The sequence below is a fragment of the Pseudopipra pipra genome, chromosome 30 (assembly GCF_036250125.1).
Source record: "Pseudopipra pipra isolate bDixPip1 chromosome 30, bDixPip1.hap1, whole genome shotgun sequence".
NCBI classification, from domain to species: Eukaryota; Metazoa; Chordata; class Aves; order Passeriformes; family Pipridae; genus Pseudopipra; species Pseudopipra pipra.
In genome coordinates this window covers 1,139,407-1,165,599 of record NC_087578.1, presented here as the reverse complement: position 1 = coordinate 1,165,599, position 26,193 = coordinate 1,139,407, and the positions used below count along the sequence as shown (strand labels likewise).

Sequence of the window (26,193 nt, the reverse complement as noted above, 5' to 3'; positions counted from 1 at the left end):
AGGGCCCACTTCCAACCCGGGCATGTGACTTGGGGAAGCTGCAAGTCACTCCACTGGCACGAAACCTGGAGAGAGGGATCCTCAGGTGCTCATCTGCCGGCAGGAGGTGACCTCGGACGTCCTGCTCCAGCCTCAGATGCTCAGGGATGTGTGGACAGCCTTCCTTTTCCCACTGGAATCCACCCACCCGAGCCTATCCATGGTCTCAGCTCCCAGGATATTCAGGGACCTCCTGCTGCCTTGGAAGTGGAGCCAACTGCAGGAGCAGGAGCACCTTGACCCCGTCCCGCAGCACGGATGAGATTCCAACCCAGGGAAGGTGCTTCAGGAGAACAACCCCAGCCTGGGAAAAGCCTGGACTCGGTGCTCTGGGCTGGGTGACAAGGCAGGGATGGGTCACAGGTTGGACTCGATGGTCCTGGAGGGCTTTTCCAAGCTCAGTGATCCCGGGATTCCGTGACTCCCATGTTGCAAAACTGAGCAGAGCAAGGAGCAGCACTTGGGACAAAACCATCGCCGGGCTCCAGCCCCAGGGCTTGTGACTCCCTGGGCCATGGTGCTGTTTGCAGGTCACTCTTTTCCTCCTTTAAATATCAGTTACCAGGCCACTGGAAGTTCAGCTGCTCCCTTAAAATGCAGCTTCAGTTTCCTCAGAGAAACCAAGATCACCGTGTCCTCCTGCAAGGAAAAGCAACCAGCTGATCTGTCCCTGTGCACGCTGCAGGAGCAAAGACCTGTGATGCAAAGCCTTCTGGAGAAGGGGGGGGGTTGTGGGGAAATCTTGGAAAACTTCCCATGATTCAAGCAGATTCCTGATGATTCAGAGAAGGGCCTTTTTTAATGGCCTTAAAAAAAAACAACTGCCTGGTGGGAAGTCACAGACTCTGGGAAGCAGCAGGAAGGACACACCTAAGGAATGGCCACAATCCCACAGAATCCAGTGGCTGTGGGAAGAGCCAGGCCCTGCTCCCAGCATGGAACACACAAGGCTGGGGGGGGTTTGCCTCCCATCTCCAGAACCTTCCCTCCATCTCCACACCACGAGCAGGCAACGACTCCTCAAGTGTCAGGACTCCTGTGGTGCTCCTGGAGGTGGGAGAGATGCTTTCAGGGATGGGAGTGTGGCTGATTTTCTCCTCTAGAAATGGAAGGTTTCTTGATAGCCTCGTGCTGGGAGGCAAACCTGGAGCCTGGTGGAGCAGGAGGGGTAAAGGGGGTCCCCTCTGCCTCCTGCTCCTGGTGGGACACCGAGAACCAGGGAGCCTCTGCCCCCTCAGCACCACAGACCTATTTCTGCTGGAAAAGGGTTCAACAGCCCAGCTCTGCCTCTGGCACCATCCCTTCAACTCCACAGGCACAGAGAGGCTCCAAACCCCTCCTGATGGGATCCCAGTGACATTTGTGACACCCCGCTGGTGGGATGGGCCAAGAGACCCTCGGAACTGGGAGGGTGGGGAGGCCCTGGCACAAGGTGTCCAGGGAAGCTGTGGCTGCCCCTGGACCCCTGGAAGTGTCCCAGGTCAGGTTGGAGCAGCCTGGGATAGTGGAAGGTGTCCCTGCCCATGGATGAGCTTTAAGGTCCCTTCCAGCCCCAACCATCCTGGGATTCCATGAGCCGGTCTCACCAAAAACCAGGTTGGTTTAATAAAGGGAAAATACTTGGTTGATAAAGAAAAAAATACTCCTGAGGATAACTACGGTGCCTTTTTCCCCCAGGAGTTCCTGGCAGTGCATCTCCTGAAGCAGCACATCACCTGGACCCTGGGATCCAACACACACATCCCTGAATTCCAAAGCCCTGTGCTGAGCCAGGTCCTGCTCCCAGCAACACAACTCACCACTGCAAATGCAGGAAAGAACAGCCAGTTACACCCAAATCCAGCTGATTCCATGGGAATTATGCCCTGCCAGTCTCTGAGTCCCTTCTGAGTGTGGCACAAGCTTCTGTCCCATCACAAACTCGTCACACATTTGTTACCCAGCACAGGGATTTCACACACAGCCAACTGTCCCCACTCACATCCCAGCTCCTGTCACCCAGGGGCCAGACCTGCAGCTCCTCCCAGGACAGCTGAGCCTCACTTAGGGATGGCAGCTATCTCAGCTTGCCCCAGTTAAAGTTGTACTGAGGAAAGTCATGAAAATAAACAGCCAAAAACCTCAATTTCAGCCTTCTGAGAAAGTCCATGACCATGCTCCTCCCTATTCCACGACCAGCAGATCCCTCCCCTCCTTCTCCAGCACTTTCCCAACTCACTGCTCCCCTTATTTCTGAATAAACCCCACAAATGCCTCCTCTGCCACATCACCTTGATTCCAAACGTTTTAAAAATAAAAATTCTCCAGATGAAAGCCAGTTAATTAGTTTCTTTTCTGCCACAATTCTGTGTCCCACTGCCTCCTAACCATCCCATCCAGCCTGAATTCCGTGGAAGTGATGAAACACATGCTCAGACCACCACTGTTGCCCCTCAGTTCCAGTCTCCTTATTACCCCAATGGTTAAAATTGGCACAGCAGCACAGTTTGATCTATTTTTACTTTCCAGCCCCTGTTCTCTTAACTCCATCCTTAAAGACCGGCCTTACAATACCAATTAAACCCGATCACACAATATCAATTAAACCTCATAAAAAAACCCACACAACAAACCAAACCAGCCCCATCCAAGACTCCATCCTTTGTCTTCTGCTCCAACCATCCCCCAAACCTGCCATTTATTCCCAAGAGGGGGGAAAAAAAAATAAAAAACCAAAAAGCAGAAGGGTGCTTTAGCGGCTCCTTTCTCGCCAGACTCACTTTCTGGGTCATATAATAAGGGTCAAAGTCCTCCAGTGGCACAGCAACCAGCCCTTTGGGGATGTCCCCGTAGATGAAAGGCAAATTCTTCCCCGCCTCGAGGTCACTGTTGGGTTTGGGTTTGCTGTCCTCGTCGTCATCCCGGTGGCTGCTGTCCTGCTTCGCGCGCTGCTTCCTCTTCAGCTCGGCGATGTGTTTCTCGATGTTGGCCAGAGACTCCGGAGTGAAGGGCTTGAAACTCTCGGGGCCTGGTGGTGCGAGCAGCCGCGCTGCCATCTTTTCATCCTGCAGCAGCTTCTTTAGCGATGTTGCACCCCGGGCAGGTCAGCTCTGGAGAGGAGGGGGGGGTAAACACAGGGGAGAATGTCAGAGTGGGCACAGACAGACAGACAGACAGACAGAGAGACAGACAGAGCAGGGCAGAGCCACGGGGAGCTCCGGCCTTCAAATCCCCTCGGGATCACTGAGGGACCCACAGGGATCGTCCAGTTCAACTCCTGGCCCTGCACAGAACACCCCAACAATCCCTGAGAGTCCTGCACAGGACACCCCAACAATCCCTGAGAGTCCTGCACAGGACATCCCAATGATCCCACCCTGTCCCTGAGAGTCCTGCACAGGACACCCCAACAATCCCTGAGAATCCTCCACAGGTCACCCAACAGTCCCTGAGAGTCCTGCACAGGACACCCAACAATCCCCAACAATCTCTGAGAGTCCTGCACAGGACACCCCAACAATCCCTGAGAGTCCTGCACAGGACATCCAACAATCCTTGAGAGTCCTTCACAGGACACCCCAACAATCCCTGAGAATCCTTCACAGGTCACCCCAATGATCCCACCCTGTCCCTGAGAGTCCTGCACAGGACACCCCAACAATCCCTGACAGTCCTGCACAGGACACCCAACAATCCCTGAGAGTCCTCCACATCCTCCACAGGACACTCAACAATCCCTGAGAGTCCTGCACAGGACACCCAACAATCCCCAACAATCCCTGAGAGTCCTTCACAGGACACCCCAACAATCCCTGAGAGTCCTGCACAGGACACCCCAACAATCCCTGAGAGTCCTGCACAGGACCCACCCCAACAATCCCCAACAATCCCTGAGAGCCCTGCACAGGACATCCCAACAATCCCTGACAGTCCTCCTGCACAGGACATCCCAACAATCCCACCCTGTCCCTGAGAGTCCTGCACAGGACACCCCAACAACCCCCAACAATCCCTGACAGTCCTGCACAGGACACCAGAACAATCCTCAGCAATCCCTGAGAGTCCTGCACAGGACACCCCAACAATCCCTGACAGTCCTGCACAGGACACCCCAACAATCCCTGACAGTCCTGCACAGGACACCCCAACAATCCCTGAGAGTCCTGCACAGGACCCTCCCCAAGAGTCCCCCCACATCCCTGAGAGCATCATCCCAAGGTTTCTTGAGCTCTGGCAGGAACGAGGCAGCCGAGCTGCTGGTTCAGCCCCAAAACAAGCCACACCAAGGCTGGACACAAGTGAACCTGCCCATTCCCACCCACCTCACCCAGGACAGGAGAAGCACCACACAGAGGTGGCTCTCCCACAGGTGACCACCCCGATTTTGGGTCCTCCTGAACACAAACTGTTCTACAAAAAAGCAACTCCCTCATCAAACCCACTGTTCTCCTGCAAAAATGGTTCTGCCGGTCACTGCCCTCAGGCAAACGGATTATTAGGCAAAATTCCCAGCCAGCTGGGGTTGGACAAGGTCTGACCTGGCCCAGGCAGGGCTGGGGACCAGCACATCCCTCGCTCTGCTAACGAGGTGCTCAGCAAAGAGCTCCCTGGTACCCACAGGAGGAACTCGGTGCCAACGGGAGCGGAGCGCTCTGAGCATTCCCAAAAAGTGCTCCCTGGCACGGGCTGCCCAGGGAAGCTGTGGCTGCCCCAGCCCTGGAAGCATCCAAGGCCAGGTTGGAGCAGCCTGGGCTAGTGGGAGGTGTCCCTGCCCACGGCAAGGGGTGGAATTTATGGTCTTTAAGGTCCCTCCCGACCCAAACCATTCCCTGACTCTGCCAATTACCAGGGCAATGATTCATTTCGGGCCACGAGAATGAAATGATTTTAAAATACTTTGATTGAGCACAACAGTGATTCCTGCAAGTGAAATTTCTCTGGCATATGGGTTAGACACGGGGTCTTCTTTGCATCAGATGCAACACAAATGATGAAAGGAAAGGGAGGGGAGGAGGTGCAGAGCAGGGGTGAGGACGAGCTCGCAGAGCTCCCCTCCTGCCCAAGGAGCCCAGACCCTGCCAGGGTTTGCCCCATCCCTCCAGGAGCCCCTCGTGCTCCTCCACCCACTCCCCCAGAAAAGCCGAGCTGGGAGGAAGTCGGTTCCTGGGAATGCAGCCGCCCACAAACCCTCTGCAGCTCCGCTCCCCGTGCCAAGCTCCAGAACCAGCAGCAGGAATATCCTGCATTCCCGAGCTGCCGGGCTGCTCTCGCTCCGGGAGGAGGCCAAGGGAGGAGAGGGATGACAGAAACCCTGCACTGATGCAACAGCACTGCAGTGCTGCAGGCTGGAAGAGAACCCAGCCCCGCCACGGCGCTCGGGGAGGGACCCGACAGCAGATCCAGGAGGGAAGGCAGGAGAACCACGAGGATCCAAAGGATTCGTGGGATCAGGTCCCTCAGTGAGGGAAAGAAACCACCGGGAAGGGCAGAGCTTTTAAGGCAACACAAACACGGCACCCAAGCAGATATTAAAAGGTCTGGAATCTCGGGAAGGATGACTTTGAAATTCCTTGCAAACCACGCCAGGGGGCTGAATGGTTAAAATTCGGGTCAGCACCAGGTCAGAGGCACCTGCCCAGCCCCTGGAGCTGAGGGTTGGGCTGAACTCACACGGGAGGAGCTCAGGGAAGCCCCAAAAAGGACAATCACAACTCCCTGGAGGGCAGGGGGCTCCAGGAATAACCCCAGGGACAAAGAACCGAGCCCTGGGGAGGAGCACCCGGAGATCCCAGCCTTTCACCCAGCACTTCCAGGAGCCAGGACATCCCAAGGATCCTGCTGAGGGATCCCAGGGTGTTCCCTGCAACTGCTCCACTCCAGCTCTGCCACGGCCATTCCCACCCTCCCAGGGTCAATCCAAAGCTGCCCCACACGTGTGGGCACTAAATGCTGTGCCCAGCTGGGGTTTTATTTGAAGACCCCAAAAACCTGATGTACAGATCCCCCTCCTTATGTAATCCCAGAGCCTGGCCGGGCTGGGATTCTCTTCCCACAAACCTGACCAGGTATTTCTAAAGTAACAACAGTAAAGACTCAAAAAAAGATGGCAAGAGGGGAGAGAAAAACCAGTATCTTGGTCACATTATCTCTGAGAAATCACCCAGTGGCCTGCTGATATTAAGGAAAATTAATTTATTCTATTCTTGCAGCATTTGCATGCATTTAATTACCAAATTTCCCACATACTGTGAAACTATAGAGCAGCATTGGGGATGTGGTCTAATTGAATGGCACAGATAAATATGTAAGGCCTGAATTTAGAAACCAAAGTAGCTCAGGGACACAGCAGAAAAAAAGGGGAAAAAAATGAAAGCACGAAGGAATTTGTGCACAATTACACAACCCACAACTGGAGGCACCGACTCAACTTTATCCATTAAGGGAAAAGAACAAAACCAAAACCAACCAAACCAACACCCAAACCTGGCTCCCAGCTGCACGTGGCAGCAGCTTCTCTGGGTTTTGGCATTTTGGAATTGCTCAGAGGGCTGTTACTTGTTTCAGTTTCACTCCTTGGGAAAGTTCTTGCCCGCCCTGACTTTGTTTGTTCTGCCAATAAATAATCCCACATGAAGAGAATGGACAAAATTCACTGTGTGGCTCATCCTCCTCTTCCTCAGTGAAGTCACTTCCACGCCTGGCCTGGCCCACGTGGCCTGAGCTGTTCTTCCCAGCTTCTGGAGGCCAAAAAAACCTCGTCAGGGTTCTTTTCCAAGTGGGAATGGTCCTGCTGGGACAGCAGGAATTGGGAGGGGATAAATGCCAGGATTCCTTTTGGCCCTTTGGGAGGTTCCTCAGCCTCCGAGGAGAGAAACGTGGTGGAAATTGTGAGGCAGCCTCGGCCCCCAGGGGAGGGCAGGAGGAGGGTGGGGGGTTCTGGATCCATGGATAATGCCCTGGGAATGCTGCCCTGCAGGAGGAGGGTGGGGGGTTCTGGATCCATGGATAATGCCCTGGGAATGCTGCCCTGCAGGAGGAGGGTGGGAGGGTTATGGATCCATGGATAATGCCCTGGGAATGCTGCCCTGCAGGAGGAGGGTGAGGGGGTTATGGATCCATGGATAATGCCCTGGGAATGCTGCCCTGCTGCTGGGGGGTCTGGGGATTCATCCTGGGCCCTTGGAGCTGGGTGCACACAACTCCCCAGGCCCCATTTTTCAAATCTCACAACTTCCCACCAGATTAACCACTGCACTGAGGGGCCCAGTTGCTAAGACTTAATTATTTTTCTCTAAATGTTCCCAGCAGTCCATTTACCGGTACATTATGAAATATTCCAATAAATTATTCAAGCTGATTGTCCAAATAAATTAAAAAAACACTTTTGAGGCAATTTCCTTGCTTTAACACATTTCTTCCTTTATTAATTACCAAGATTCAGCCGTTCACAGGGTGACTTTGAGCAAGAGAGAGAGACCTTCTGTGTGAATTTTTATATGAGCCACACAGCCACACGTGGCTCTGATTCCAACATGAGGGTCAGGGCAGGAAGGAAAACACAGTGTGGATAAACCCCCCCTGAAATTCTGCTGCAGGAGAGCCTAAAAACCTTCAAGCCAACCCAAAATATCCCTGCATGGGAACATCCATGGCTGGAAGTGGCTGATCCCCACCTGCAGAGACTCCTGTGCCCAGACCAGGCCAATTTTATCAATGAAAAGGTTCAGTGATGCAACAGGCTGGGGAGAAGGAGGGACTTTTCCCTTAGGGAAGCTCTCATGGCATATTTGTTGCTGGAAAGTGGAAGGAAAGAGGAAACACCTTAAAGCCCATCTTGTTCCACCCCCTGCCATGGGCAGGGACACTTTCCACCAGCCCAGGGTGCTCCAAGCCCTGCCCAACCTGGCCTTGAAAACTTGAACACACAGAAAACACCTGAATATTTCACGAGGCTTTCATAAAAACCTGAGAAATGAAAGCCCTCAGAGTGCAGGGCCCTCCATCCACCCCAGGAGCTGGGTGGCTTCTGCAACACCCCCCAGTGAGTTACCAGAACTAAAACCAGTCAAGCCCAGTTCACCCACTAACCCCCAGTCCCCTGTGCTGCTGCTACTCAAAGCTGGCTCGTGTTTACCCCCAACCTCACCCAGAGCTTGGAGATTCACAGACTAAACAACCTCAACTGCTTCAACTTCCCCCTTTTTAAAGCCCAACTTCTGAACAAAGAACTGAATAAAGCAGCTCCTGTGTAAGAGTTCAGCCCCTAACCCACATTTAACTCCTGGCTGGGTTCATTCAGCCCCATCCCTGACCCACAAAACAGGAGCCAGGGAAGGGTTATTTTACACCAGCATTTGAGGGGAATTAATCTCCTCTTGTGCAGCACTGGGATGCTTCGAGTACAAATGAGGCAAATATGAAAAAAGGCAGAACAAATAACCCTCCTCTAAGTGCTCTGCTCTCACACAACATGGATCTGGGAATTTCTGCCACGTGCTGGAATACAACCCAGGTTTCCCCATGGAGAGACAGTGTTTTCTCCCTTCCTTATCACCCCTGCAGATCTCAGCTGGTCACACCAACAGCTCCCCCTCCCTGGGAGTTTTCCTGGTTGTCCTGACATCACCATCCTGAGACCAATCTCACTTGACAGCCAAGGAAAAGTTCACCTCCCACTGGAATCACCACTGGAATGGCCACATATGTTGTTCAACCTCACGTTTCCAGGGCACTTTTCCACCTGGGTGCCACAGATCTCACACTGAGGAGCAGCTGAGAGAGCTGGGGGGGCTCAGCCTGGAGGAAAGGAGGCTGGGGGGGGACCTTCTCACCCCCTCCAACTCCCTCAATGAAGGGTTTATTTCTGTAACTTTAAAGCCGCCCCCTGGACAGTTCACTGGGTGTTGTAACATTATTCAACAACAAAAAAAACCACTCCTCCCCAAATCAGCTGGCAGCAGATCTCATTCTGAACTGCTCACACCCTCCTGCTGGGGCAGGAGCACCACGAGAAACATGGAATGGCACTTCCAGGGTTCAGGTACCAACAGTTTTGCATTGTGAAACGTTTCTGTTCAGAAAGCAGCAATGTCACAGCTTTGCCACAGCCCAGGCCCTGCTGGCTGCCCCTTCTCCTTAAAATATCCTGTCTGCTGGAATGCTCCATCAGGCAGGAATAACAGCTACAGGACAAGGGGAGGGGAGGCAGAAGTTGCTCTAACTTTGGAACAGCATTTAAAGACAGAATCCCAGGATCCTTGGGGTGGGAAAAGCCCTCCAAGACCATCGAGTCCAGCCTGTGCCCGATGCCCACCTTGTCCCCCAGCCCAGAGCACTGAGGGACAGCTCCAGTCATTCCTTGGACACCTCCAGGGGTGGGGACTCCAAACCTCCCTGGGCAGCCCCTGCCAATGCCTGACAGCCCTTTCCATGAGGAAATTCCTCCTGGAAAGAAGACAGTTTTGCCTAAGCCAGAAGAGCATGTGAAGTGTTAAAAGCCAGCCTGGAGCTCATGCCAGGGTTTGTAACATGCTCCTGCAGCAGGAAGCCACTTCTTCCCTGCTCCTCTTCCCCAACTCGGCTCCTGTCTGCTCTGCACACAGGTGGGATAACGGGGGCACAGGGGGGACAGTCTGAGAGTTCAGTTATTCCTGAGCCCCACCAGATCCCAGCCAGTGGCCAGCAATGACCAGCAATGACCAGCTGCCCAACACCAGGCCTCACACGTGTTTCCTCCCCGGGGGTCCTCAAACGATTCCTCCCCATGCTTGCTCCCCTCAAACAATTCCTCCCCCTGTTTGCTCCCCTCAAACAATTCCTCCCCGTGCTTGCTCCCCACTCCCTGGTTTCTCTGTTTTACAGCTTCTCCCTCCCCCAGCCCCCTGCTCTGAGCCCAACAATCAATTATTGATCCCGGCGGATTTGCCCATGTCAGTGGAGTCGCAGCCGCTCCCAGGGAAGGGATTGAGAGGGAATGGGAACCACGTCATGGCAGGAGCCCAACGGAGCCTCAGGGACCCCCACGGAGCCTCAGAGACCCCCAGGAGCCTCAGGGACCCCCACGGAGCCTCAGGGACCCCCAGCCACTGGAAACCAGCACCTCCCAGTCGAGGTGAAAACCCGGCTGGGGCCGTTTTGGTGAAAGCCACACTCAGGCAGAGCCAGCCCCGAGCAGCAAATGGGGGGAGGTGACTCCGTGATTTGGGTTTTGAAGCTGCTTCCTTCCCACCCCGACTTTGTTTCTGCCTTATTTGACGGGAGGAAGGCCCGGCCCTGCTCCATTTCCTGCGGCACACGAGCGCTCGCCCTCCTGCCTGTCAGAAACCTCCTTCCCCCCCAGCATCCACAGGATCACACTTGTTCCCCCCAGCACTACAGCATCTACACCACCATCCTCATCCCAGCCATATGTACGAGCTTATATAACTGGTAAATTGTCTGTGATGGGCCCGGGTCCTTCCCCCCGGGGTGAACGACGCCGTGGAAGCGCCAAAATGCGTAAAAATGATCCGGTGGCCCTTGGGTCAGGCTGTTAATTTTACAGAAAACCCACCGAGGCGAAGAACAGGGACTTTCTAGACAGGCAGAGGATGGAAAACCCGAGCAGAGGATGGAAAAACCGGGGAGGCCTTAGGATGGAGCCGTCCGGAAAACACCCGGACAGAGGAGCGCGGCCGGGGGCTCGTTACTGCAAAAAGCACCGGCTCCCCTCGCCGGGGGACACCCAGAGGTGCCCAACAGCTTCACCAACTTTACATAACGGCACCTGCCCCCCCAGGAACGGCGACATCGGGGGTGGCGATGGCCCGAGGGGACGGGGATGGGGGTCCCGGCTGCGGGCGGGGAGCGGCCCCGGGAGGAACCGGGAGGAGCCGGGAAGGGCCGGGAAGCGCCGGGAGGAGCCGGGAAGGGCCGGGAAGGGCCGGGAGGAGCCGGGAAGGGCCGGGAAGGGCCGGGAAGGGCCGGGAGGAGCTGTCCGTTTCAGCACCGGCTCCGCCGGAGCCGCGGAAGGTCCCCCCGGCCCCTCCAGCCTCGCCCAACCCTTCCGTCCGGGGCACCGCTGGAGGAACCGGCCCCCAGCGCTTCCATCACCCACACAGGGAAAGAGAACCATTCCCGGGCCCCCATCCCTCTAGGGCTGCCAGGGAAAACCACCACCGCTACACCTTTCCCCCTTTTCACCCCCCGAAACACCGGCAGGACGAGACGGGGCCCCCCCGCCCGCCCGTTCCTCGCCATCGGAGCTGCCCGGTGCGAAGCGAGGACGTCCCGGTCACGGCTCCCGGTGCGGCTGGAATGCTGCAGTGTTCCCGGAGAGGGTGGACGCGGATCCACAAGAGCACAACCACAACCAGCGCCCCAAAAACCCGCCCCACCCGTGCGGCCCCTCGGGGGGTTGGGGGGGCTCCCGCAGACCCCACGGGGGAAAGGGGGGGGAACACAAGGATGAGCCTCCCACGCCTGGGATCACCCTCCAAAATTCAGCTCAGGGCCCGAGGGGCGGAATCCAGCTGCTGGCCCTCGCACACCACACACTCCCCTCTCCCAGAGTTTCCGACTTCACCCCGGCTCATCCGCAGCCGCTGCCGTGGAGCATCTCCCGGCGTCCCCACCCCCACAGCAGCCGGGCATCGCTTGCACCAGAACGCAGGGGGAGGGGAGGAAGACACCCAGATTTTTAACAGGAAAAAAAAAAAAGAAAAAAACCCACCCAAACCTGTGAACGTGCAATTCCCTCCCGGCAGGAAAAAAAGAAAAAATAATATAAACCAAACCTGCCCTCGCCGACCCTCCACCCCCACCCCAAAATCTGTGCGGTGGAAGGAAGGAGGGAGGGAGAGAGGGAAGAGCACAACCACGATGCTGACCCAACATCTGGGTCAGCTGGAACATCGAGGCCGCCCCGAGCATCGCCCCCCACCCCCAAAAAACCCCTGTCCTCCAGGTTGTCCCCCATCCCCGGGCAGCGGGAGATGGGGGTGGGGGGAGCGGGGGGCGGCGGGGGGACGGGGCAGCGCTGCAGCGAGGGCCGGGGGAAGGGACAGCGGCGAGAACTCGGGCTCTCCCTCCCCACAATGCAGACAAAGAGCACGGCCCCCAATTTGGGGCCTGGGAGGAGGGTCCCGGGCAGCGGGGTGGAGGGGGGATGCAGGGATGGTGGAAGGATGGGTGGAGGGAGGGAGGGATGCGGGCAGCGATGGAGGGATGGGTGGAGGGGGCCCAAGCGGGGCTGCAGGCCCAGGGTGGGCGCAGGGGGCTCCTGCCCCTTCCCAGCCCCTCGGCGGGGGGACACTCACCCCGGGCCTGGCACCGTCCCCCCCCTCCGCGGGGCCGGGGCCCTCGGGCTGCAGCGGACGGACCCTCCCCGGCCCGGGCAGGGGCTGCCGGAGCCCCCCGAACAGGGCTCGGGGGGCAGCGCCGGGCGGGCAGAGAACCGGCTGCCCCCGACCCCCTCCCCGGGCGCGGGGTGACCGGGCATCCCCCGAGGGGGCGGCTGGGGAAGAGGGGGGAAAAGCCCCGGGACCCCCCCGCTCTTCCCGCGGCGGGTTTGGGGCCGGGGGAGCTCCCCGAGCTCCCCCCCGAGCTCCCCCCACCACAACGGGGTGTCCCCGGCGCCGCCCGGGCCGCGCTCTGCGGCAGAGCCCCCGGGGGAGGCGGCGAACCGAACGGGACGGTAAGCGCGGGGAGCGGCGGGTGAGGCCCGCGGGGGTCCCGGGGGCCGCGGACTCACCGTGTCGGGCGGGCTCAGCGCGGCCCCGGCGCGGCGGGGCCGGACTGCGGCGCGGGGGGAGCTGCGGGAGGGACTGCGGGTGTCGCCATCTTGGTGCGCTCCCGGCGCTCCCCCCCCCCCGCCCGGCCCGGCCCCCCCCGCGCCGCGCGGCCCCCGCCCGCCCCCCGCGCGCCGGCAGGGGGCGCTAAGGAGCCGCCGAGAGCACGCGCGGGGGGGGGCGGAGGTGGAGGGAGGGGGGGGGGAGCGGGGAAACCCCGACCCGGGGCGGGCACCGGGCACCAGCACCGGCACCGGGCCTTCATCATCTTCATCGGCACCGGGCCTTCATCAGCATCTTCATCAGCACCGGCACCGGGCCTTCATCATCTTCATCGGCACAGGGCCTTCATCAGCATCTTCATCAGCACCGGCACCGGGCCTTCATCATCTTCATCGGCACAGGGCCTTCATCAGCATCTTCATCTTCATCAGCACCGGCACCGGGCCTTCATCATCTTCATCGGCACCGGGCCTTCATCAGCATCTTCATCTTCATCAGCACCGACACCGAGCCTGCATCAGCACCAGCACCGGGCCTTCATCAGCGTCTGCATCATCTTCATCGGCACCGGGCCTTCATCAGCATCTTCATCTTCATCAGCACCGGCACCGGGCCTTCATCATCTTCATCGGCACCGGGCCTTCATCAGCATCTTCATCTTCATCAGCACTGACACCGGGCCTGCATCGGCACCGGCACCGGGCCTTCATCAGCGTCTTCATCATCTTCATCGCCACCAGGCCTTCATCAGCATCTTCATCTTCATCAGCACCGACACCGGGCCTGCATCGGCATCGGCACCGGCACCGGGCCTTCATCAGCATCTTCATCATCTTCATTGGCACCAGGCCTGGTCCTTCATCAGCATCTTCATCTTCATCGGCACCATCACCAGGCCTTCATCAGCATCTTCATAGGCACCATCACTGGGCCTGGTCTTTCAGCATCATCGTCATCATCATCATCACCAGGCCTGGTCCTTCAGTAGCAGAAGCAGCATCATCTTCATCAGCATCATCACCGGGCCTGGTCCTTCATCAGCATCTTCATCATCTTCATCTTCATCAGCATCATCACCAGGCCTGGTCCTTCAGTATCATCATCATCATCTTCATCATCAGCATTGTCACTGGGCCTGGTGCCTCACCAGCACACAGGTGCTCAGGAAAAAAAACAATTAAAACTGTTTAATAAGGATCCTGCCTCCTCCTTGGTTCATCCCGACCTCTCCTTCCCCTTCAGTGCAGTGACCTCTGCTGACACCTCACACCTGGGCTTAAGCTCTGCATTTTCTGCTCTCCCTCCAACCTCACTCCCACCTTTTAAACACAGGAGTTTCCTTAGGAATGATTTCCAGGGAAATTCCCCCGGGACACCAAGAGCAGGTGCTGCTTCCTTGGCCACTTTAACCTTTTCCATGATTCCCTGCAGCACTAGCAAGGAATTACAACCTGATATAAAACCAGATTATAATAAAATAATCCATTACTGCCTCTATTTGTGCTTCACACATGCAACCCAGAGTAATTAACTCCATGATCTTGGAGGTCTTTTCCCACCTAAACGATTCTGTGATTCCCGTTGTTCAATCTGTCTGTAGTTGCCACGAGGTGGAGGCACGAAGACACAACAGAGCTCGTTAATGAAGCACCTAATTACTCCTGGGTTTAATTTGCTTCGCTGCCACCAGAGGGAGGAGGGGACGCACCGGAGGCACTCCCAGGAAAACAAAACTCCAACGCAATTCCCAGCAGAACGGCCTAAGGTTGTTAGGGAGTGCTCATCCCGAGGGTTTCAGGGGCTTTTGAGTCCTCCTGTCACCCGGAGCAGAGCAGTCCCCTGTTCGTGGCTCACCCACACTGCCACCAAATCCTTTGGAAAGCTCTGGCCACCCCAAAGGTGACAAAGCTTTCTGTTGACTTGACTTTAAGTCAATAAACCCCAAACCCCACATGCTGCACATGCAGCAACTCCTGAATTAATAAACTGTGTTATCTCTGCCCGTCACTCTGGAAAATCACCCCGAACAGCAGCTCCCAGAGCCCGCTCCCACATCCCAAAGGATTTAAGGTGTCCTCGAACTGCAAAGACTGAAAACCCTTTTCAGTGGAGATTCAGTGCAGTTCAGAGGGAGGATGGAGCTGCTGAGCTCACCCAGCTGCTCACACCGGGTGGAAAATCAACTCCCAGACAAGTGTGTTTGAACTGAGACTTTAATCAGCCCCCTAATGAAATTCCTGCAGAGCTCCAGAGCCGGGCTGAGCTCCCTTCAGCTCCCCCAGGGCAGCACAGGCGGCTTTAAGAGACGTGACCGTGCTGGAACCGCCGAGCGCCAAGAGAGGGCACTCGGAGACACTTTGCCAGGGGTTACACACACAGTTGTGCTGCCCAGTTTGTCCCGGTTTGGGAACAAACCGGCAGCTCCTCCCCTGCCAGTCGGGACACTCTGGTCACCGCTTGCCTGTGACCGGACTTGGAAATCAGCTGGAGAAAAGAGTCCACCAAGGAGCTGAACGTACTCGGACAGGAGCACAGGGAGCACCCGAAGGCAGCTCTGTCTGAGCTCCCAGGGCTCTAACACACAGCAGAAGCTGTTCTGCCCCGTGCAGATCCTCTGCCCACGCTGGGAATGGCAGAGGCCGGTGCCAGCGTCCTCCTCCTCCGCACCTGCCTGGTGCTGCTCGCCTTCCCCGTCTACCTGCTCTCCTTCCTGGGCGTCTGGGAGCCCTTCTGCAGGAAGGTGTTTTTCCCTTTCATCTTAGACAAGATCGCCGCAGTCCACGACAAGAAATCGAAGAAGCACAAACTGGAGCTGTTCCGGAGCCTCCCCGACTTCCGGAGCCCCTCGGGGGAGCTGCGGCTGCTGGAGATCGGCACCGGCGCCGGCTCCAACTTCCAGTTCTACCCCTCGGGCTGCAGAGTCACCTGCACCGACATCAACCCCAGCTTCCAGGAGAGCCTGGCCAAGAACATGAAGAAGAACCAGCACCTCCACTACGAGCGTTTCCTGGTGGCCGCAGGGGAGGACCTGCACCAGGTGCCCAGCGGCTCCGTGGACGTCGTGGTCTGTACCCTGGTGCTGTGCTCGGTTCAGAGCGTGAGCGGCACCCTGAGGGAAGTGCTGCGGGTGCTCCGGCCGGTGAGTACCTGCATTAAACCTTTATCAGCCACTCCAGAGGCACCTTGCCACGAGGAAAGGGGAAAAATAGTATAAAAAATTGGTTTTGAGCTTAAAAACCAGACCCAAGTTGGTTCCTGCAGCCGTTCTGCACGTGATACTGGTCAGACTGGTTTAGTCTTAAGAGTAAAATCCTAAAAGCAACACTCTGCTAACTGAAATTGCTTCACAGTCCATCATTTAAAGCAGAATGTGGTGCTGTCCCTTCCCACTCACACGACTTTCCTTGGGTGGGAAGTTCTGATCAAGGCTGGATTTTAAACGAACTGCTTCGGCCTCTCTGAAGTGGGGCTGCTCCACCTGCATGACCAGACCAGTCTAATTAAACACCACCTCCCCTGGAGTTGCTGATGAGCTGCAGATTAAAACCACCCTCACAGGGGGGAATTTCTTCCCAATATCCCATCTAAAATCTGTCCTCTGTCGGTTTGAAAGGCAATCCTCTGGGTTGTCCAAACCCGATGGGTTGGAGCAGCATTTACACATTTCTCTTGGTTTTCTTTGGAAAAAAAGTCATGTTAGCAACTAACTGAAACAAAGCCACAACAAGTTATTGCTGGAATAAAAGAGGGATCAAATAAGTCAATTCTTTGTGCTTCTTGAATTTCTGCAAGTTTCCTGCTTTCAGTAATTCCAACTGATACAGGGAGGAGAAGAGGGAAAAGGGAAGGGACAGGACAGTGGGAGCTGCTTAGCATGACCCCCCCACTCACTGTAAGAGACTCTGTGTTCCCAGGGAGGAGCTTTCTACTTCTTGGAGCACGTGGCCGCCGAGCATTCCAGCTGGAAGTATTTTTGGCAGCAGGTCTGCTTCCCCACTTGGAAACTCGTCTTTGCTGGATGCTGCCTCACGAGAGAGCTCTGGAAGAGTCTGGAAGAGGCCAAGTTCTCGGAGCTGAAGGTACAACACATAAGTCTTGCACTGCCCTGGACGCCCATCGAGCCGCACATCGTGGGGTACGGGGTGAAGTAACCCCTGTCCTGCCCGGCTGCTCCCTGTGCCCCCCAAATTCCTCATCCTGACCAGCACACCCAGCACGGCACAGGCTCCTCAGCACGACTTAAATCAGAAACTGAATTAAGTGTTAAGTGAGAAGAGAGGGTCTGTTTTCTGAGCGTCTCCGAATCACAGAACTGGTCGGGTTGGAAAAGCCCTTTTGGGTCAGAGTCCAACAGTGAACCCAGCACCAGCACCACGGTCACCACTAACCCATGTCCCCAAGTGCCACATCCACACGTTTTTTGAACATTTCCAGGGATGGTGGCTCCACCACTGCCCTGGGCAGCCTGTTCCAGTGCCTGACAGCCCTTTCCATGAAGAAATTTTTCTTAATCTCTAATCAAACCTCCCCTGGTGGGACTCGAGGCCGTTTCCCTCGTGAAGCCCTGGCACTGCTGACCCTGCCTCGCTGGAGCCCAGTGCAGATACAGAGGATCCCAGGAGAACATAAACCAGCCCAGCAGACAGGAAAATAAATGTATTAATGGAGGGGAACTGCTGCCTGTGCCTGGTTAACTCTGGGATGGGATTCCTTCAGGTGTTCCTTACCTGGGATGTGGCCGGGGCTCCATTGGACCCCGTGTCCCCTCCTCACGATCCCTCACGGCTGTTCCTGTTCCTCCTGATGGAACCCGAGTAAACCCCGACCCCCAAACCCTGACCCTTCACCCAGGGGAGGGCGAGATCCCCCCCAAACCTTTGCTCAAGTGAAAGTGAGACCCCTGAGCCTTTGTCCGGGTGACCGTACGACCCCTGAACCTTCACTCAGCTGAGGGTGAGATCCCTAAACCTTCGCCCAAGTGAGAGTGAGGCCCTTGAACCTCTGCCCAGGAGAGGATGAGACCCCTAAACCCTTGCCTAGGTGAGAGCGAGACCTCTGACCCTTTGCCCAGGTGGAGATCCCCAACTCTTTGCCCAGGTGAGAAGGACATCCCCTAAAACTTTGCCCAGGGGAGGGTGAGACCCCTGAAACTTTGTCCAGGAGAGGGTGAGACCCCTGAACCTTTGCCCAGGTGAAGGTGAGACCCCAAATCCTTTTGCCTAGGTGAGGGTAAGCCCCCCTGAACGGCACCTCCTGCGAGGGCTCCCTGAGGGCAAGGCCGGTCCCCGAGGGAGGGCAAGGCCGGTCCCTGAGGGCAGGGCCGGTCCCTGAGGGCTGAACCGGTCGGTCCCTGAGGGAGGGCAGGGCCGGTCCCCGAGGGAGGGCCGGTCGGTCCCTGAGGGCAAGGCCGGTCCCTGAGGGAGGGCCGGTCCCCGAGGGAGGGCAGGGCCGGTCCCCGAGGGAGGGCCGGTCGGTCCCCGAGGGCAGCGCGGCCCCTCCCGTCCCCCGCAGCCCCTCCGGCCGCTCTCCCCGCGCCGTCCCCGCCGCCCCAACGGCCCCGTGCGGACACCGGCACCGGCCGTTCCCCCGGGGGGGGTGGGGGGTGTCCCTGAGGCGCCGCCGCCATCTTCGCCCCTCGACGGAGATGCGGCGGGGGCGGCCCGCGGTGCCGCCGCCGCTGCTGCTGCTCCTCCTGCTGCTGCTCGCGGGGCCCCGGCCCGGGAGAGCGGCCCCGAGGGACCCCAGCGAGGGTACCGGGACCCACCGGGACCCACCGCGGCCGGGGAAGGGCGTGAGGGGGCCGGGCGCTGAGGGGAGGAGTTGGGGGCGGGTGTGTGTGTGTGTGGGGGTGTTTCCACACAGACGCGAGGAAAAACTTCGTCTGCACCTGAATTTGGGGGGGGGGGGGGGGGGGTTCGTGAAGCAGCAGCAGCAGCAGCGGCGCCTCGAGATGCGTAATGTCAAATCTACGCGCGAGGGATGCACCTTAGTAAGATAGAAACACGTATTTGATACCAGCCAAGGAGTCCCGGGATCCTCCAAGGCAGCGAGGATGATTTGGGTGGGAAGGGGTCTCAAAGATCATCCAGTTCCACCCCCCTGCCATGGGCAGGGACACCTCCCACTAGACCAGGTTGCTCCAGCCTGGCCTGGGACACTTCCAGGGATGGGGCATCCTCTGGGAAATGCATTCCAGGGCCTCACTACCCTCAGAGAAGGGAATTTCTTCCCAAAATCCCATCTAAAATCTGCTGGCACTTTGAACCCATTCCCCCCTGTCCTGGCACTCCAGGCCCTTGGAAATAGTCTCTCTGCACCTTTTCTGCAGGTTCCCTTCAGGTCACAATGAGGTCACCCCAAAGCCTTCCCTTCTCCAGGCTGAACAATCCCAATTCTCCAGCCTCTCCTCATGGCAGAGCTGCTCCATCCCTCTGAGCATCTTGGAGCATCTCTGGACTTGCTCCAACAGCTCCACTTCCTTCCTGTGCTGTGGGAACGCTGGAGATTGAAAAAAACACAAACAACTCAAACCAAACAAAAAAACCAACAAAACAACAAGACACCTAAAAAAATCCCCCCAAAACCCCAACCAACCAAAAACCCCAAGGCAACCAAACCAATAACACCCAGATCCTCCCCAAAAAAGCTCCGTTTCCCCCCCTAAACCCCCTCCCCTGTTGTGTTTTGCAGAGTGTCAGCAGCAGCCGCCCCTGGCCCGGAGAGCCACGTCCTGGATCGTGGGGGGCCACGAGGCCCCGGAGGGTGCGTGGCCGTGGGTCGTGAGCCTGCAGGTCCTGCGAGGGGGCGTCCGGTTCATCCACCTCTGCGGGGGGGTCCTGCTGAGCCGCAAGGCCGTGCTGACCGCCGGGCACTGCGTCGAGGGCAGGAGGTACGGCCGGGCTGGCACCGGGGGGGACCACGGCGGGACACCACCGGGGGGACCAGCTGGGCTGGGGGCAGTTTGGGCCACAATCTGCCACGTTTAGGTCACAATCTCCCACATTTAGGTCACAATCTCCCACATTTAGGTCACAATTTGCCAAGTTTGGGCCACAATCTCCCATGTTTGGGTCACAATCTCCCACGTTTGGGCCACAATCTCCCACATTTGGCTCACGATCTCCCACGTTTGGGCCACAATCTCCCACGTTTGGGCCACAATCTCCCACGTTTGGGCCACAATCTCCCACGTTTGGGCCACAATCTCCCACGTTTGGGCCACAATCTCCCACGTTTGGGCCACAATCTCCCACGTTTGGGCCACAATCTCCCACGTTTGGGCCACAATCTCCCACGTTTGGGCCACAATCTCCCACCTTTGGGCCACAATCTCCCACCTTTGGGCCACAATCTCCCACCTTTGGGCCACAATCTCCCACGTTTGGGCCACAATCTCCCACCTTTGGGCCACAATCTCCCACCTTTGGGCCACAATCTCCCACCTTTGGGCCACAATCTGCCACGTTTTGGGCCACAATCTGCCACGTTTGGGCCACAATCTGCCACGTTTGGGCCACAATCTGCCACGTTTGGGCCACAATCTGCCACGTTTGGGCCACAATCTCCCACGTTTGGGCCACAATCTCCCACGTTTGGGCCACAATCTCTCACGTTTGGCTCACAATCTCCCACATTTGGGCCACAATCTCCCACGTTTGGCTCCCAGTCTCCCACATTTGGCTCCCAGTCTCCCATATTTGGCTCCCAGTCTCCCACCTTTGGCTCCCAGTCTCCCCAGTTCCAGTCACTGGGTGCAGTACAATCAGTAAAGTCAACCTGCAAGAGTCCCATTTGTCCCTGCAGATGGAAGTGGCCCGTCAGGAAAGGCCCTGGGGGTGTTGGTGACAGCAGCTGCACATGAGCCCAGGTTTTTGGTGGGTTTTTTTTTCCACAATGTGGTAACAACTGCTCAGAACAGACTTTTAACTGTGGCCTTTGCCCCACTTGCACAATCTGCACCAGTTCCCATCGACTGTGTTGACACAGCCATGACCCTGAGGGAAAGTGAACTGTAAAATCCCTGAACTTTGGAATTTCATCCTTCATCGGGACTTTGTTACATCAACTCCCTGTTTCTTTAAATGAATTTAACAATCATTTATTTGCAATATAATGCCTCTTTAAATTATCAATTTAATTTTTACCTTAACTTTGGAGGTTAATCTGAATTTTATAGCTCATCCCAGGCCAAATTCAAATCCCACTTAATACCAGTAAAGATTTTTTTTCAACATACATGAACTAGAAATTAGGTCTGAAAGACTCCAACCCTATTTCTAAATTTCATATTCATTATTGTTACTTCTAGTTAATGGATTTCCCTAATCTAGGTACAAGCAGAGTCTTTCTGAGCATTGTAGGGATGAGCCTCTGCAAAATAAATCCAAGTTTTTAGGCTTTTCAGAAGAATATCTCCTGGTGGCCTCTGCTGAGATGGGCTGGGAGGGAAAATCCAGGTTTCAGCTTAAATCATTAACCTGAATTTTCCTGAACAGCCACCAGCATTAGGCAAAGAGAGTGTCCCCAGGGACAAGGGGAACGAGGCAGATTCCTTCCAGAAAACATTTCCTCTGGAATTTTCAATACATATTCCTAAAGGTGCATGAGCCAAAGAGGGCAGGCTTAGATGGGACACTGGGAAGAAATTCCTCCCTGTAAGGGTGGGGAGGCCCTGGAATGCATTTCCCAGAGGACGCCCCATCCCTGGAAGTGTCCAAGGCCAGGTTGGAGCAACCTGGGCTAGTGGAAGGTGTCCCTGCCCATGGCAGGGGGGGAACAGGATGGGCTTTGAGGTCCCTCCCAACCCAACCCAACTCAACCCAACCCAACCCAACCCAACCCAACCCAACCCAACCCAACCCAACCCAACCCAACCCAACCCAACCCAACCCAACCCATCCCACGATTCCCTAAACCCAACCAAACCGCGGATCCCCCCGCAGGAATCCGTGCTTCTGGCGCGCCGTCCTGGGCCTGCACAACCTGCACAGGCACGGCCCCCACACGGCCAAGAGGAGGATCAGGAGGATCCTGGTGCACTCGGAGTTCAAGAGTGAGACCTTTGAGAACGACGTGGCCGTGTTCGAGCTGAGCTCGGCCGTGCAGTCCAGCCTGCACATCCAGCCCATCTGCCTCCCGCCCGCGCCGCTGCAGCCCCAGCTGGAGAACGGCTCCGACTGCTACGTCAGCGGCTGGGGCCGCACCGCCGAGAAGGGTAACGGGCCCTGCCTGCCTGCCTGCCTGCCATTCCCAGCCTTCCCAGGGGAATGGAGTCCCACTGAAACAGGGGGATGTTAAGAAGGATATTAGGGATATTAGGAATGCCTCCCTGTGTGGGGCACAGCCAAGAAGGGTAATGGGCCCTGCCTTCCTGCCTGCCTGCCATTCCCAGGGGAATGGAGTCCCACTGAAACAGGGGGATGTTAGGAAGGATATTAGGAATGCCTCCCTGTGTGGGGCACAGCCAAAAAGGGTAACGGGCCCTGCCTTCCTGCCTGCCTGCCATTCCCAGCTTTCCCAGGGGAATGGAGTCCCACTGAAATGGGGGGATGTTAGGAAGGATATTAGGGAAATTAGGAAGGATATTAGGGATATTAGGAATGCCTCCCTGTGTGGGGCACAGCCAAGAAGGGTAATGGGCCCTGCCTTCCTGCCTGCCTGCCATGCCCAGCCTTCCCAGGGGAATGGAGTCCCACTGAAATGGGGAAGGGTTGAACGGGTTATCAGGATGGATATTAGGGATATTAGGAAGGATATTAGGGATGTTAGGAAGGATATTAGGGATATTAGGAAGGATATTAGGAAGGATATTAGGAAGGATATTAGGGATATTAGGAATGCCTCCCTGTGTGGGGCACTGCCAAGAAGGGTAACGGGCCCTGCCTTCCTGCCTGGCTGCCATTCCCAGCCTTCCCAGGGGAATGGAGTCCCACTGAAATGGGGAAGGATATTAGGGATATTAGGAAGGATATTAGGGATTTTAGGAATGCCTCCCTGTGTGGGGCACTGCCAAGAAGGGTAACGGGCCCTGCCTTCCTGCCTGCCTGCCATGCCTGGCCTTCCCAGGGGAATGGAGTCCCACTGAAATGGGGAAGGATATTAGGGATATTAGGAAGGATATTAGGGATATTAGGAAGGATATTAGGGATATTAGGAATGCCTCCCTGTGTGGCACACCGCTGAGAAGGGTAACAGGCCCTGCCTCTCCTGCCTGCCTGCCATTCCTGGCCTTCCCAGGGGGAATGGAGTCCCACTGAAACAGGGGGATGTTAGGAAGGATATTAGGGATATTAGGAAGGATATTAGGGATATTAGGAAGGATATTAGGGATATTAGGAAGGATATTAGGGATATTAGGAAGGATATTAGGGATATTAGGAAGGATATTAGGGATTTTAGGAATGCCTCCCTGTGTGGGGAGGCCCTGGAATGCATTTCCCAGAGGATGCTGCCCCATCCCTGGAAGTGTCCAAGGCCAGGTTGGACAGGGCTTGGAGCAACCTGAGCTAGTGGAAGACATCCCTGCCCATGGCAGAGGGTGGAATTTATTGTCTTCGAGGTCCCTCCCAGCCCAAACCATCCGTGATTCCAGCTGGATTTGCTCAGGTTATGGTCCCCTCACACAACTTCATTAAACTCTCTGCAGTGAGATTCTGCTTCCAGGGGGTTTTTCCATCGTGACCAGGTTAGATCCACACAGCTGCAACCACAGGAATACATTTCCCAGCCTTTCTTCCAAGAAAAACATGAAAAAAACCCCAAAAACAACTCACCTGACTTTCAGATTTGTGCTCTGCTGGAAACAGCTTTTCTATCAAAAAAGCAACAATTCTGACGCTGCATGTTGTGAACTGGGGGGTCCCCAGGGATTGATGAATGGGGTCCCCAGGGATTTAGGAATGACTACACTCCTTCCAGATCTCTCTTTAATCCTACTGGGCACAAACTCGATGCCAGTTGGTGTATGGGAATTTTGGGATCACATGAGCCCTTTAGATAAGTCACCTCTGACACTTGGAGCGAGGCAGGTGTGTTACCACTGCTGCTTCTTCTGAGGAAGAGCTGCAAAATGTCCATCAAACCCAAGTCTGCAAACCCTTAAACCCCCTCCAGTTCCAATCCCTCAGGAGGAGGCAGGACCCGTGTCCCATCCGTGCCTGAACACGCCCCAGCTGGGGAGACAGGGGGGAAAAAAAGCACAGCAAAAAAAACCCCACTCCCCACACCCCCCAGCACATTTCACCTGGCTGAATTCTGCCTCCATTGCAGGTAAAATCTCACCTGTGCTGAAGGAAGCCCGGGTGGAAATCCTCCCTCCCAGCCTGTGCAACAGCTCCGAGGGCTACGCGGGGCTCATGGACCACAGGGTGCTCTGCGCCGGCGCCTGGGCCGGGGGCACCGACACCTGCCAGGTGAGAGGGGGTGGCTCAAGGGCAGCAGGAGCAATTAAAACAACAGAAATGCCAACTGGAAAACAGGCCAAAGGCAAAGGAAGCGTCAGAGAGAGGGGTGGGACGGTGATGGCGAGGCAGAAATATCTCAGGTGCATGTTTGGTGGCATCAGAAACGTGGCAAGAGCCTGTGAATGCTGAACAAAGGGAAAGGGTAAAGGATGCAACAAATCTGTGCCATGGAGGTGACAATAAATCATATATGACACTGGACACACGTGTTGCTGTGCCATGGAGCGTGTGTGAAGCACACCAGTGTGCCACCTGTTTTTATGCTTTTGGAAGAGAGCAGCAGCACTGCACAGGGATGGGGCTCAGGGACGTGGCTCAGGGATGGGGCTCAAGGATGTGGCAGGGCTTTCATTCCAGTGGCTGAGCAATCACCACCTCTTTCTCAGAAAAGCCAATTCTTGTGTCTGAAGCACTGGCAGAAGCTGCAGCACCAGCTGGGACATGGAGACATTTATAATTAAACCCCATAATGTGCTTTGTCTGATACACTTCCTGCTTCCCTCAGCAGTTTTCCCCGAGTAGGTGACACGGCCAAGAATCAGGATGTGTGTTCCTTACCATGTGTCTTGGTGCTTCCACACTGTGTGGACAACACATTCCCCAATGAACTGAGGAGTGAGGAGTTGAGGGGGACAAGGCTTGGCATGAAAAGGTGCAGAGAGAAAACAACAGAACTTTAAAGACACTGAAGCAGTGCAGGCCTGGGGTTCTGGTCAGGGCAGTGTCTTGAGCAGAATCAGGAGGAATTTCTTCATGGAAAAGGTGGTCAGGCCTTGGAAGGGGCTGCCCAGGGAGGTGGTGTCCCCACCCTTGGATGTGTCCAAGGAAGGCCTGGACGTGGCACTCAGGGCTCTGGGCTGGGGGACAAGGTGGGGATGGGGCACAGGTTGGACTCGGTGATCCTGGAGGGCTTTTCCAACCTCAAGGATCCCGATTCTGTGTCACCACACTCACCTTGACTCGTCCACGTTCCCGCCCACGTTACCATCACTGCTGCTGTCATTAATTGAGCTGCCTGAAGTTAAAAACCCTGCCTTTATTACTGCCTGGCTTCTGCATTTCTGCATTTTGTGGTGTTTTACCTGCAGGGCGACAGCGGGGGCCCCTTGGTGTGTTACCACCCCGACAGGTATTACCTGATCGGCATCGCCAGCTTCGGAGTCGGCTGCGGCCGCCCCAAATACCCCGGGATCTACGTCCAGCTCTCCCAGTACAGGACATGGATCAAGACAAAACTTAAGCTGACCAGCAGGACTCCAAAACCCACGAGCACCACGCTCACCCTCCTCCTGACTGTGGCACACACGGTGCTCACCCAGACCTTCTGAGAGGGGCAAACCCAGCGTGGCACCACCGCGGAGCTCGGCCCGGCCGAGCTTGGGAAAAACCAGCTCCCTCCTTGGCCCTGCCTGGGAGAGCTTGGGAAAAACCAGCTCCCTCCTTGGCTCTGCCTGGGAAAGCTTGGGAAAAACCAGCTCCCTCCTGACTCACAATAAATCCGAGAGCCAAAGGACGTGCACTTACTTTTTAGGAGTCGTGTTTGCATTTGTGGTTTTTTTTTGTTTGTTTCCTGCCTCTGAAATCCACACTGATGGGAGAGGAAACAGCAACAGCCTTGGCCCTAATGCTGAAAATTGAATAGAGGGATGTTATCAACTGGCAACACTTTCCTCCCACCCTATTTCTGCGCCTTTCCAGCCACCAGAAGGTTAAATACACTCGGTGATGCCACCAGGGTTTGTGGATGGCAGATGCTCCCTCTGCCGGGTAAAAGCCAGCAGAGCACACAGAGGTTTTAATTAACCATTTAATTAACCAAACCTCAGCTGTGGCTCAGCTTATTGAAATCTAAGAAGGTAAAAAACCCCCTACAGGAAGGTAAAAGTTGTTCTGCACTCACGATTTTTAGCATGACAGGTGCTCTTTCATCCGCTAAAACTGAC

The 26,193-nt window shown here is 56.2% G+C and overlaps 3 protein-coding genes across 4 annotated transcripts in view; 2 read left to right on the top strand and 1 right to left on the bottom strand.

The window, feature by feature from the left end:
- SCN8A (sodium voltage-gated channel alpha subunit 8) overlaps positions 1–12,870 on the bottom strand; it is a 53,605-nt gene extending 40,735 nt beyond the window's left edge. For both annotated transcript variants that reach the window (XM_064638925.1, XM_064638926.1), the window contains exons 1-2: positions 12,749–12,870; positions 2,799–3,128 (exon numbers count right to left, since the gene is read on the bottom strand). In XM_064638925.1, coding sequence (XP_064494995.1) covers positions 2,799–3,074 — 276 coding nt within the window. In that variant the 5' untranslated portion in view covers positions 3,075–3,128; positions 12,749–12,870. The remainder of the gene's footprint in view (positions 1–2,798; positions 3,129–12,748) is intronic.
- A 2,250-nt stretch (positions 12,871–15,120) lies between these two features.
- Positions 15,121–17,461, top strand: TMT1A (thiol methyltransferase 1A). Its single transcript, XM_064639019.1, has 2 exons — positions 15,121–15,927; positions 16,703–17,461. The coding sequence occupies exons 1-2, from the start codon at positions 15,418–15,420 to the stop codon at positions 16,937–16,939; spliced, it is 747 nt and encodes a 248-aa protein (XP_064495089.1). The 5' UTR covers positions 15,121–15,417; the 3' UTR covers positions 16,940–17,461.
- A 769-nt stretch (positions 17,462–18,230) lies between these two features.
- On the top strand, positions 18,231–25,773 carry TMPRSS12 (transmembrane serine protease 12). The gene is made up of 5 exons (XM_064639013.1): positions 18,231–18,538; positions 19,479–19,677; positions 21,731–22,002; positions 24,057–24,199; positions 25,339–25,773. Exons 1-5 carry the CDS (start codon positions 18,433–18,435, stop codon positions 25,576–25,578), a joined length of 960 nt encoding a protein of 319 aa, XP_064495083.1. The 5' UTR covers positions 18,231–18,432; the 3' UTR covers positions 25,579–25,773.
- The last annotated feature ends 420 nt before the right edge of the window (positions 25,774–26,193 follow it).

Bases quoted from the DNA above. Each gene is read 5' to 3' on its own strand.
- TMT1A (XM_064639019.1), top strand. From the start codon at position 15,418: ATGGCAGAGGCCGGTGCCAGCGTCCTCCTCCTCCGCACCTGCCTGGTG. The intron at 15,928-16,702 runs GTGAGTACCTGC...CTGTGTTCCCAG, and splicing joins TGCTGCGGGTGCTCCGGCCG to GGAGGAGCTTTCTACTTCTT.
- TMPRSS12 (XM_064639013.1), top strand. From the start codon at position 18,433: ATGCGGCGGGGGCGGCCCGCGGTGCCGCCGCCGCTGCTGCTGCTCCTC. The intron at 18,539-19,478 runs GTACCGGGACCC...TGTGTTTTGCAG, and splicing joins CCCGAGGGACCCCAGCGAGG to AGTGTCAGCAGCAGCCGCCC. The intron at 22,003-24,056 runs GTAACGGGCCCT...CCTCCATTGCAG, and splicing joins GGGCCGCACCGCCGAGAAGG to GTAAAATCTCACCTGTGCTG.